At 47.9% G+C, this 13,009-nt stretch overlaps 1 protein-coding gene across 3 annotated transcripts in view; it reads left to right on the forward strand.

Moving 5' to 3' along the window:
- The first annotated feature begins 11,176 nt into the window (after positions 1–11,176).
- The window catches only part of DCAF5 (DDB1 and CUL4 associated factor 5), a 120,797-nt gene continuing 118,964 nt past the window's right edge, over positions 11,177–13,009 (forward strand). The window contains exons 1-2 of one of the 3 annotated variants that reach the window (XM_016193536.2): positions 11,178–11,478; positions 11,546–11,657. Coding sequence is in view for 1 of the 3 variants with exons in the window: in XM_007535326.3 (XP_007535388.1) it covers positions 11,444–11,657 (214 nt within the window). In the remaining 2 variants the exon portion in view is untranslated. Of the gene's footprint in view, positions 11,658–13,009 lie in introns of all 3 variants that reach the window. The other 2 variants (XM_007535326.3, XM_016193535.2) reach the window with 2 other exon arrangements.

Consider the following 13,009-nt stretch of genomic DNA (forward strand, 5'->3'; position numbering starts at 1 on the left):
GACAAATATAAAATTCTCATTTTTCTCCTTTTTCCTTCACACATTATATGCAGTAGAGATAGAGAGTATAGTCCACCTTTTTTTTTTTTTGGCCTCCAGAGTTATTGCTGGGAGTCGGTGCCCTGCACTACGAATCCACTGCTCCTGGAGGCTATTTTTCCCATTTGTTGCCCTTGTTTATCACTGTTGTTGTTGTTATTGCTGTCATTGTTTTTGGATAGGACAGAGAGAAATTGATAGAGGCGGGGAAGACAGCAAGGGGGACAGAAAGATAGACACCTGCAGACCTGCTTCACCACTTGTGAAGTGATACCCCCTGCAGGCGGTGGGGGGAGGGGGGACACGCTTGAACACGCTTGAAGGAACCAGGATCCTTGAGCCCGTCTGGTCCTTGTGCTTCGCGCCATGTGCGCTCAGCCTGCCCCCTCCAACTTTCTTTTTTTTTTTTTTTTTTTAGTTTTTATTTTTATTATTATTTTTTAAATATATATATTTTTATTTTTTATTTATTTATTCCCTTTTGTTGCCCTTGTTGTTTTATTGTTGTAGTTATTATTGTTGTTGTCGTCATTGTTGGATAGGACAGAGAGAAACGGAGAGAGGAGGGGAAGACAGAGAGGAGGAGAGAAAGACACCTGCAGACCTGCTTCACCGCCTGTGAAGTGACTCCCCTGCAGGTGGGGAGCCGGGGTTCGAACCCGGATCCTTATGCCGGTCCTTGTGCTTAGCGCCACCTGCACTTAACCCACTGCGCTACAGCCCGACTCCCCCCCTCCAACTTTCTTTACTATTTTTATTTTTGGATAGAAACAGAAAAAAAAAATTGAGAGAAAAGGGAAGGAGAGAGAGACCTGCAGAACTGCTTCAACTCTAGTGAAGCTTCACTCCTGCAGGTGGAGATCTGGGGCTTGAGCCCAGATCCTTGCTCAGGGTAATGTGTGCACTCAGTCAAGTGCACTACCACCCAGCTCCCCACTTACTTTTTTTTTAAAAAGATTTTATTTATTTATTAATGAGAAAGATAGGAGGAGAGAGAGAAAGAACCAGACATCACTCTGGTACATGTGCTGCCAGGGATTGAACTCAGGACCTCATGCTTGAGAGTTCGATGCTTTATCCACTGCGCCACCTCCCGGGGCCACCCCATTTACTATTTTTACATTGACCTTGTCACTATAAATGCCTATATCAGAAAGACTAAGCTTCTATGGTCATTGAAGTTGATTTATTTTTGTTAGTTATGTAAGAACAGATTTAAGGGGCTGAGTGGTGGCGCACCTGGTTGAGTGCATATGTTACAATGCTCAAGTACCTGTATTCAAGTCCCCAGTCCCCATGTGTAGGGGGAAAGCTTTGCAAGTGGTGAAGCAGTGCTGCAGGTGTCTCTCTCTCTTTCAATCCCCATCTTCTTTTCAATTTCTGGCTGTCTCTATCCAATAAATAAAGACAGTAAAAAATTAAAAAGGAACACATTTTAAAATGTATACAATGATAAAATATAGATTCTTAATTAACTTTTAATTTCAGGTAAATTACATGTCATTCTTTTATGATTACATGTAAAGTATTTTATTTTACTATTCTGAATTATATGTCTTTTTTTTTTTCTTCCTCCTCCAGGGTTATTGCTGGGCTCGGTGCCTGCACCATGAATCCACCGCTCCTGGAGGCCATTTTTTCCCCCCTTTTGTTGCCCTTGTTGTAGCTTCGTTGTGGCTATTATTATTGCCCTTGTTGACGCAATTCGTTGTTGGATAGGACAGAGAGAAACGGAGAGAGGAGGGGAAGACAGAGAAGGGGAGAGAAAGATAGACACCTGCAGACCTGCTTCACCGCCTGTGAAGCGACTCCCCTGCAGGTGGGGAGCTGGGGGCTCCAACCGGGATCCTTATGCCGGTCCCTGCGCTTTGCGCCACATGCGCTTAACCCACTGCGCCACCGCCCGACCCCCTATATGTCATTTTTAAAGTATACATATAGCCTGAGTTATTTATTTAGGAGAGAGTGAGAGGAGAGAAAACAGGAACTTCACTCTGGCACATATGATGCTGGGTATCAAACTCAGGACCTCATCACCCATGTCACCTAGCAGTCCACAACATAGCCTGAGTACTTAATAGTGATACATCTGTGTTTTACATTTTTTTTAAAAAGATTTTTATTTTTATTTATGAGAAAGATAGGAAGAGAGAGAGAGAAAGAACCAGACATCACTCTGGCACATGTGCTGCCGGGGATCGAACTCGGGACCTCATGCTTGAGAGTCCAAAGTTTTATCACTGCGCCACCTCCTGGACCACTGTGTTGTACATTTCTTCCCTAGACAGGAAAGCAAACACTGCCTTCCCCCCAAATTGTGTCTTTGGTCAAAGGTCAATTTTATTAGAGGACCTCTGACATCTAGATGGCAAATCCCTTTTGATGAAATCGATTTCCATGTATAAAGGAAGAAATTGGGTGGGGGTATAGCATAATGGTTATGCAGAGACTCTCATGTCTGAGGCTCTAAAGTCCCAGGTTCAATCCCCCACACTGCCATAAGCCAGAGCTGAGCAGTGCTCTGGTAAAAAAAAGAAAAGAAAAAAAAAAAAAAAAAAGAAGAAAGGCCATTTCCCCCCTACTGTACTGAAGAAAACTATCAGCTCACATCTTCTCTTTTCTTCCTTTCTTCCTTTCTTTCCCCTTCACTCTCTTCCCTTATCCTCCTCTCTTCTCTCCATTCTTCTTTCCTTCTTTCCCTTTTCCTCTCCTCTCTCTATTCATCATTCGTCTCTTTCATTTCCTCCTTCCTGCCATCCTTCCCCTCTTCCTCCTTTCTTTCCTCTTTCTTTTTCTCCTTGTCCTACCCTTCCTCACTCCCTCTTTTTTCATTCTTTCTTCTTTCTTCCAGAGAAAGACAGAAATTAGGGAGAAAGGGAAAGAAATTACAGCACTGAAGCTTCCCTCAATGCTGTGGGATATGCACATAGCAAGGCAGAGTTATTTATTTCAAATCAATGGAGAGAATGTGGAACTTAAGTGAACATGCTTCTGCTTTTTTGTTTGTTTGTTTTTGACCAGAACACTGCTCATTTCTGGCTTATGGTAGTGCTGGGGATTGAACCTGGGACCTCAGAGCCTCAGTCTTGAAAGGCTTTTGTACAACCATTTTGCTGTCTCCCCAGCCCATGCTTCTACTTTTATATCCACCCCTTTTTAATACTTTTTTTTTCCTAGTTGACTCTTCCTTTCTTCTTCTGTGCCAAGAAGTTGTTTAAGATAATGTCTAGAGCTATGTGATAAGTTAATAAGATTTTCTGAGACTCTTCCCTGTGGACTAGAGTCATAGATAATATCAATAAATTTATCTGTATTTTTTCTCTTGTCAAACTGTCTCATGGCTGTTTGATTATTTTCCAAGACTTTGAAGAAACTAGTGGGTACAGGATTTCTTTCCACAATTTGGTAAGTCAGTCGGGAAACAATCTCAAAAGGTTGAAAGACTGCTTGTCTCCCAGGGTAGGTGTAGAGATAGATGACTGAGAACTTCTGAACAAGTTGGTAAGCAGAAATTGTTAAACCAATAAGACCCCTTTATCTCTCTCCCTCTCTCTCCTCAGTTATCAAGTGAGATAATTGGTAAGAGATATATTATTTCTCTAAATTCATGATTGGTAATAGGAAAATGGTGTAAAAATCAGTATTGTAAATTTTGGATTTTTTTGTGGATTTATGCTTGAGTTTTTGGGTTTTGAATTTTGGGGGAGTTAGTCAGTGGAGGGCATACTCCTTGCATGTGTGAGGTCCCGGATTTGACCTTCAGCACCAATAAGATGGTGAAGCATTACTCTGAACTTTCTCTATTTTAAAGTCCATTTTTTGGCTTTGTTACTGAAAGTAGAACTTCTATATTCTTTTTGAAAAAGTGAGAACTGGAAATTGTGAAGTTAGCTGCTTGCTAGTGGATGCATGATTTATGTTCTTCCCGGACCCCTGCTCTTATTGCCCCCCCCCCCCCCGTTTATCACTGTGGCTTAGTAACTCAACCATTCCTAGTGGTTTCTCTCTCCTTCTTTCCCTTCCTTCCATCCTTCTTTCCTCTTCCTCCTTCTTTTCTAACAGAGATAGTAAGAAACATGAAGGGAGAGGAGAGACGATGAGATACCGGAAGCACTGTACTACTACTCCTGAAACTTCTCACCTTGTAGGTGGGCTTCCAGGACCTTGAACCTTAGTCCTGGAGCATGATGATGTGTGAGCTCTACCTGCTGTGCCACCACCTACCCCCTAACGGGCTTTCATTCTCAGTAGAATTTTTTTTTCTAGCCTTTTCTTTGAGTCTTCCTTTGAGACATTGTTTTCAAGCCTTTCCATTTTTGAATAATTGAGAGGTGAAATCTGGTAATTCATGTACATATGTACTCCTTGTTGTGGTCTGGTTTCTGTGACTGGTCAATCCTCATCTCTACTGGCCAGAGGTTGCACATGAAAACATTCAGCAGACAGGCCACTGGACAAATTGTGTGTCCAAGAATTCGCATGTGTTATTAAAGTTTTCCAACTTGGGGTTTGCTTTTCTTTTGCTTTTCAGACACTATTCTCGTTTGTTATCGGAATTAACCAGACACCGACCGCTCGGGGGTCGCGTAACTAGTTAGCATGCCAGAGTCTGGCAGATACTATTCTATTTTATCCCATGGATAGGAAATGTGGGTCCCAGAATTTTGTTTTCCTATATCCGGTTTGTCTAAAGTTCACTTTAAACTGAGCATGCTAAGATTAAAAAAAAAGAAATTAAAAAAGGGGGGCCAGGTGGTGGTGCACCTGGATGAGTGCATGAATTACAGTGCTCAAGGACCCAGGTTCAAGTCCCTGGTCCCCACCTGCAGAGGGAAAGCTTTATGAGTGGTGAAAGCAGGTGTCTCTCTGTCTCTCTCCTGCTCTATCACCTCCTTCCCTCTTAAATTCTGGCTGTCTCTAGCCATTAAATAAAGATTAAAAAAAAAAAGAAATTAAACTGAGCATGCTGCATTGTATTTGGCAATCTTAATCATGGGAATATGGAGAGATTGTATGCACTCTCCTTACAGAAAGATGCCTAGAGTAGGATATAGACAGACTGAGTGGTCTCACATCTCTGCACTGACTGATCACTGAACAGTTAAGTTTCCAGCAAAGTCCTAGAATTGAACTGGCATGTGACCAGATCCCACTCTATTTTTAGGGGGAGGTAAATGGGACAGTTATTCCAGGGACTGGGAGAGAGGAAATCACATTGAGAACTGTGGAGGGGAAATCTGTATTTAAGAGGAGAAGAGGGTGTGTAATCTTCTTCTTCTTCTAGCGTTTGCCCTTCTTCCGTAGCCAGTCCACAGCGTCAGGTTGAGCCTGATGTAAAGTTTCGAGACCTCCTTTGAATCTGGAGAGGTGGCAGTCGTTGACTATGTGGGTCATAGTCTGTCTGGAGCCGCAGGGGCAGTTCGGGTCGTCTCTGGCTCCCCAGCGATGGAACATAGCGGCGCACCGGCCATGGAGGGTGTGTAATATATTCTACTATCACAAAGACCACCTCAACCACTATATTCCTGTGCCCATCACCCAACCCTGGGCAAATAAGATCATTCTAAATGGTGTTCTATTAACTGAAAGAAGGACACCCTGTTATTTGAGTGTGTGGGTTGAGTATGCCAAGCAAAGGAACAGTGAGACCAGAAATGGGCCCTGAAATGTTCTTCCCTGGAATGAATATCGCCAACTCAAAAGTTTTCAAAACTGAAGTCATCACCTTCTCCTCCAGAATTCCTCGCCACTGCCTAGACTTGTTCTTATATTTAAATGGCCACTAAGTGCTAGCATGTAGTGGTTCTGGATATATACCCAAGAATAGAATAGAAATGATGCCTACTCTCAGGGAGCTTATATGTGCCAGAGTGGGTATGTGATTTTATAATCATAAAAAAATTAATGTTTAGAAGCCAAGGAGGTGATGCAGTAGAAAAAGTGTTAGAATCCCAAGCATGAAGTCCTGAGTTTAAGCAGTGGCATTGCACATGCCAGAGTGATGCATGTGCCAGCATGATCCTCTGGTGCCCCCCCACCTCATTCTGTCCCTCTCATTCAAATGAATAAATAAATCTTTGAAAAATTAATGTTTAATTGTGCATCATGATTTTGCTATGAAGAAAAGATGTTGGGTGCTAAAAAATCATTAATCGACTTATTCTACTTCTGATCTTTTGGGGGATTTTATGAGTAAACCCTGAAAGTAGTAGGTTTTTCTTTTTTTTGCCTCCAGGGTACAAATTCACTGCGTCTGGAGGCCATTTTTCCCATTTTGTTGCCCTTGTTGTTGGATAGGACAGAGAGAAATGGAGAGAGGAGGGAAAGACAGAGAGGGGAGATAAAGATAGACCCTTGCAGACCTGCTTCACTGCCTGGGAAGCTTACCCCCTGTAGGTGGGGAGCCAGGGGCTGGAACCTGGATCCTTTGCCGGTCCTTGCGCTCTGTGCCACGTGAGCTTAACCTGCTGCACTACTTCCCCACCCCAGAGAGTAATACTTTTTTTCTTATTTATTTATTTATTTTTGCCTCCAGGGTTATTGCTGGGCTGGGTACCTGTACCATGAATCCACTGCTCCTGGAGACTATTTTTTCCCTTTTGTTGTCCTTGTTGTTTTATCTTTGTTGTGGTTATTATTATTGTTGTTATTGATGTCATTGTTGGATAGAACACAGAGAAGTGGAGAGGGGAGGTAAGACAGAGAGGGGGAGAGAAAGATAGACACCTGCAGACCTGCTTACTGCTCTCGAAGTGACCCCCCCAAGACATGCTTAATCCCCTGCACTACCACCCAACCCCGAAAGTAATACTTAAAAAAATTTTTTTATATTTATTTTCCCTTTTGTTGCCCTTGTTTTTTTTAATTGTTGTTGTAGTTATTGATGTCATCATTGTTGGATAGGACAGAGAGAAATGGAGAGAGGAAGGTAAGACAGAGAAGGGGGGAGAAAGATAGACACCTGCAGAACTGCTTCACTGCCTATGAAGCGATCCCCCTGCAGGTGGGGAGCCAGGGGCTCGAACCAGGATCCTTGGGCCGATCCTTGAGCTTTGTGCCACGTGCGCTTAACCCGCTGCGCTACCGCCTGACTCCCAAGAGTAATACTTTTAAAGAGAAAGCACTACACATTTCCTGGGGGAAACAAATTCCCATTAAAACTATAATTTCTGGAAGTTGGTAAATTTCTGTTAAGTTCAGAAATGTATACTGTAATGTTGACTTTTCAATTAATCTTTCTGTACAAAGTTATAATTATTTAAAAAATATTTATCTATTTATTCCCCTGTTGCCCTTGTTGTTTTATTGTTGTAGTTATTATTGTTGTTGTTATTGATGTCGTCATTGTTGGATAGGACAGAGAGAAATGGAGAGAGGAGGGGAAGACAGAGAGGGGAGAGAAAGATAGACACCTGGAGACCTGCTTCACCGCTTATGAAGCGACTCTCCTGCAGGTGGGGAGCTGGGGGTATAATTATTTTAAAAATATTTTACTTATTTATTAGATAGGGATAGAAATTGATCTAGGCAAGAGGAAGATAGGGAGAGACACCTGCAGCACTGCTTCACCACTTGTGAAGCTTTCCCCCTGCAGGTGGGGACCGGGCACTTGAACCTGGGTCCTTGTGCATTGTAACATGTGCTCTCAACCATGTATGCCACCACCCAGCCCCTCAAATTGACTTTCTTGCACATTTGTTATTAGTATGATTGATCTTGTCATTGTGGAAGTAATGATCTTGCTTGATGGGTGAACCTCCTAGTTCATTCAGTTCACATTTTGTGGCAGGTGTGCCATCTTGGGTAAAGAGAATATAATTCCTCCAAATTGAATGGGTAAAGCTGACAAACCTGTCTGTTCTGATGGTTTATGCCAGAGGATAGCTTTGGGAGTAGTTATTTTACATTCAGAAGGGACTTTTCACTGCAGCTGAGAGAATTCTAAAGCACATAACTGTGCTCACTGCGGTCAATTCACAAACTTATTGACGTGTAGTTGCTTCTGGCTTCAAATGCAGATGCTAGTTCACAAGTGTAGTCTTAGGTCTAGATAGATCACTGGCTAGGTTGTCTGCGCTGTCATGTATAGGACCCAGGTTTGAGCCATGGACAATGGATGAACCTTTGGTGCTGGGATGTCCCTTCCTTTCTTTCTCTAGTAGAATGAAATAAAGGGCTCAGAGTAGTGAGACCCCCTTACACCAAATCAAACCAAGCCAACCTCTATAGTCAGTCTCCTGTGCTACGCTCAAAGAAGAGCTCTCTGCATACAACTAAATAACACATATGGCAATTAAAAAAAATATTTTATTAATTTTTGAGACAGATGCATAGAGAGAGAGAGAGAGAGAGAGAGAGAAAGAGAGGGAGGGAGAGAGAGAAATACCAGAGCACTGCTCAGCTCTGGTTTATGGTGGTATGGGGGATTGAACCTGGGACTTTGGAGCCTCAGGCATGAGTGTCTGTTTGCATAACTATTATGCTATCTCCCCTGCCTGGCAATTTTATTTTTAAGATAGATATGTAGATAGATAGAGAAAAGGTGCTTGAGAGAGCACAGCACTAAAGCTTCCTTCAATTTTGTGGGTGCCTGGCTCGAACTTGGGTAATGAACATGGCAAAGTGAGCCTACTGTCCAGGGGACCTATTTTGCCTGCCCAATATTGCTCTTTTTAAATAATACTTCTTGTATTTTGGAACAATAGTACCTGGAACTAATGGCCAGAAGCATTTTCTGCTTCTCAGGGCTCTTTCCACTTGGTGTTTACAAATTTTCATAGCCCAAGAATTCCTTTCTCCCTCTTTTTCCCCCTCATATGCCACTATTAGCATCCATCAGATGGAACTATGCAACCTTTTCTACTAAATGGCTGAAGGAACAGAGAATTAAAGAATTGAACTTTGGAGAGGGGGAGGAGCAGCGTTAAAATGTAGCTGGGCAGTGGGACACCTGGTTGAGCACACGCTACCATGTTCAAGGCCTGGTTTCTAGCTCCTTATCCCCACATGTAGGTGGGAAGCTTCAAGAGTAGAGGAGCAGAGCAGCAGGTGTTCCTCTTTCTCCCTATATCCCTCTCCCCTCTCAATTTCTCTTGTCCTAGCAAATAAACACACACACACACACACACACCTCTCAAGAGATGGTGCAGTGGATGAAGTGTTTGACTCTTAAGCATGGGGTTTCCAAGATCAATCCCCAGCATTGAATATGCCAGAGTGATGCTCTGGTTCCATCTCATTATATATACATATATTTTTTTTTTTTCTTTTTTCACCAGAACACTGTTCAGCTCTGGTTTATGGTAGTGCAGGTGACTTTTTAAAAATATATTTATTTATTTCCCCTTTTGTTGCCCTTGTTTATCTTTTTTATTGTTGTAGTTATTATTGTTGTTATTTATGCCATTGTTAGATAGGACAGAGTGAAGGGGAAGACAGAGGGGGAGAGAAAGACGCTTGTGAAGCGGCTCTCCAGCAACAGGTGGGGAGCCAGGGCTCGAACAGCGATCCTTACTCCGGTCCTTGTGCTTTGCACCATGTGCGCTTAACCCTCTGCGCTACCGCCCGACTCCCGGTGCAGGTGATTGAACCTGGAACTTAGGAGTCTCAGGCATGAAAGTCTCTTTGCATAACCATTATGCTATCTACCCCCACCCTCTCATCCTCTATTAACTTACTCTTCCTTTTTTAAAATTTTCTCTTTTTAAAGAAAGCACTGCTCAGCTCTGGCTTGCAGTGGTGCAGGGGATTGAACCTGGGACTTTAGAGCCTCAGGCATGAGAGTCTGTTTGCATAACCATTATGCTATCTACCCCTGGCCCTAACTTACTCTTTCTTTAAGTGAATGAAAGATCATAGCACCAAAGTTCTCTTCAATTCGGTGGGGGCCAGGCAGGAACCAGGCACATGGTAAAGCAGGGCACTACCCACGTGAGCTACTTTGCTTGCCCAACACTGGTTTTCAAGTACTGGTTCTTGTATCTTGCTACAGTACCTGGAACTACAGGTCGGAAGTTCTGCTTTCAGGGGTTTCTCCACTTGGTGTGTTGACAAGTTTTTCTCACTTAGTAGACACCCCCCTTTCTCTTGTATACCACTCTTACCATTCATCAGATGGAACAGTGCAGCCTTTTCTACTAATGGCTGGAGGAAGGGAGAATTAGAGAACTGGTCTTTGGAGAGAGGAGGGGCAGTGCTAAAAATATCCTGGTGTCCCCCAATAGGCAGTGCAGTAGATAAAAGTGCTGGACTCTTCAAGCATGAGGTCCCTGAGATCAATCCCCGGCATGACATGTGCCAGAGCTATACTCTGGTTCTGTCTCTCCTTACCTACTAATGATTCTTTCCTTCCTTTTCCCTTCTCTCCTTCCTTCCTTTTCTTCCCTCTCACTTTTCCCTTTCTCTTCCTTCTTTTCTCCTCTCTCCCGTTCTCAGATGTTCAATCCCCCACATGGTTTAAACCAGAACCGATTAGTACTCTCGTAAAACAAATAAAAAACCACAGCACTGAAGTTCCCATCAACGTGGTGTGGGTTCGGGCTGGAACGTGGGTCTTGCACATGACAAAGCAGCCCACTTTCCAAGTGAGCTATTTTGCCGGCTTTAGTAAATATATATATAGAAAAGGTAAAACCATGGCGGGGGTGGGGGTGGGGAGGAAACATCCTGTTAACGAGCCGCTCCCCACTCCCACCACCACCAAGCAGCCTTTCCTAAATGGTGCAGCCTCGACTCCTGTGCTTGGCCAGTGCCGGGGGGCCGAGCACGAGCCTCCGCTCCCAGTCTGGCCGCGTCCTCCCGACCGACCGGGGGGCGGGGACCCGGGGAAGAACGCTGGGCCTCCGGGAGCCGCGGGGAGAAGGACCCCGGGCCTCCGGGCTGGGGTGGTAGCGGGGATGGGTGGTGGGTGGATGGGAAGGAAGGAGATGCCCGCTGCCCCCGCCGCCATCGAGACTGCTGGGGCGCCCTGAGGTGCAGCCGAGGGCCCGCGGCGGGGGAGGAGCCTCCTGCGAGTGGGCGGAAGGGCCGCGCATCGCGGAAGCTCGGCGGCAGCTGAGGATCAGCTGCTGGAGGAGCGGGAGGAGGAGGAGGAGAGGGAGGAGCGTGGGGCGGCCGGAGGAGGAGGAGGAGGAGGAGGAGGAGGTGCAGGAGGAGGGGGCCCCCGGGGAGCCGCGAACGCCGCCGAGCGTCTGCACACCTCGCTCCGTCTGCCGGGCTGGCTGGGGCGGCCCCGGGAGCCGCGGCGGGCGCGCGGGGCGGGCCGGGCGGGGAGCGAGCGCGGCGGCCGCGCGGGAGGCCGAGGGCGGGGCGGCGGCGCGAGCCAGCGAGCGAGCCAGCGAGCGGCGGCGGCCGTGGCGGCGGCGGCGGCGGCGGCGGCGGTGGCGGCGGCGGCGGCGGTTCCAGCATGAAGAGGAGAGCTGGCCTGGGGGGCAGCATGAGGTCAGTGGTGGGCTTCTTGTCCCAGCGGGGCTTGCATGGGGACCCCCTGCTCACTCAGGACTTTCAGAGGAGACGCCTGCGGGGCTGCAGAAACCTCTACAAGAAGGACCTCCTCGGCCACTTCGGCTGTGTCAATGCCATTGAATTCTCCAACAATGGAGGCCAGTGGCTGGTCTCAGGTAAATCAACCCCCTTCCTCGCCCCCTGCCCACCTCCCCCTCCCCGATCTCCCTCGTCGCCCTCCTCCGACCCTCCGTCCCCACCCCCCTCTCCCCTCCATTCCCCCTCCCTTCCGCGGTGGGATGGTTTGGTGTCAGATTCAAACCTTTGCTGGGTGGAGGGAGGGAAGGAGGGGCAGCCCCGGGGAGGATGTCTTCTACCAAATAATAATAATAATAAAAAAAGACCTAAAATGGTTGACAGGTCCCCAATCCGCTCCATCCCGAGTGTGAAGTGACCTCGCATGGATGCCCCCCCACACACACACCCTTCTAAGTGTGGGCCGGGGAGGGGGGCGAGGTTCCCGCCTGATAAAGTTTGATGGGAAACTCTCTCCGCGCACTTTTATGAAAAGGTGGCGGCGCGGGGGTGGGGTGGTGCTGGTGGTGGTTGGAGGCTTTGGGAGGAGGTGAAGAGGCCGAGGCTGAGCTGCAGGTCTGGTGGGTGGGGGGACGGGACGGGTCTCGAACCTCTGACCCCGGGGGCCGGGTGGTGACAGGGCGGGAGGGCGGAGGGCTGCGACCCCGGGAACGGCTAGGCAGGGCCGGGCAGGGGAGGGGGCCAGCCGGGCGCCGGGAGGGACCCTGCGCCGCGTCCTCAGCAGCGGCGGCGGCGGCCTCTTCCGCGTCGTGTTTTTGTTTTTGTTTTGTTTTTTGGGGGGGAGTGAGGAGGCTCCCCAGCTTCGGGGGGGCGCCAGCTGGAACTTGAAGGCGCAACTTGCGAGGCCGAGGGGGTTTGGGGGGGCCGACCCCCGGGGGACTCGTCTGCGGGAGCCGGATGTTTGCATCCAGAGGCCGCCAGGCCCCCAGTGGCAGGTGGGCTCTGCCCCTCCTCCCGCCCACCCAGCTGAGCTCGCCTGTCCGTTCCCCTCCCTCCCCAACCCCCCCTCCGGTGTGGGGAAAGTGACGAAATCGAGGCCGGGGCTCCGCGGGGCGGTGTAGGCCTCGCTCTCCCGGAGCTCCTAGCGACAGGCAGCTGAATCGATAGCCTATTGCTCCCGGGGAGGCCCGGCGGGCGCGGCGACAGCTCCCATCCCAGGAGGCCTCCCCACGCTGCCAGCCAGCCAGCCAGCTCACCCCACCCCGCAGGGGTCGTGGGTCCCCGGGGAGACGGCGGCGGCTCCCCGAAACCCAGCCCAGCCGAGGGGAGGAGGGCGCGGACTGGTGATCCGGTGCCCCAACTAGGTGGCGTTTCCTCCATGGAGGGGAAGGAAGAGGCAGCCCCGCGCTGGACGTGGCGCCTCGCTGCATCCAGGCCGGTCCCCAGTGTGGGGCTCTCGCTTGACGTCAGCGGGCAGCCGGCCAGAAACTTC

Source organism: Erinaceus europaeus, chromosome 16 (genome assembly GCF_950295315.1).
Source record: "Erinaceus europaeus chromosome 16, mEriEur2.1, whole genome shotgun sequence".
NCBI classification, from domain to species: domain Eukaryota; kingdom Metazoa; phylum Chordata; class Mammalia; order Eulipotyphla; family Erinaceidae; genus Erinaceus; species Erinaceus europaeus.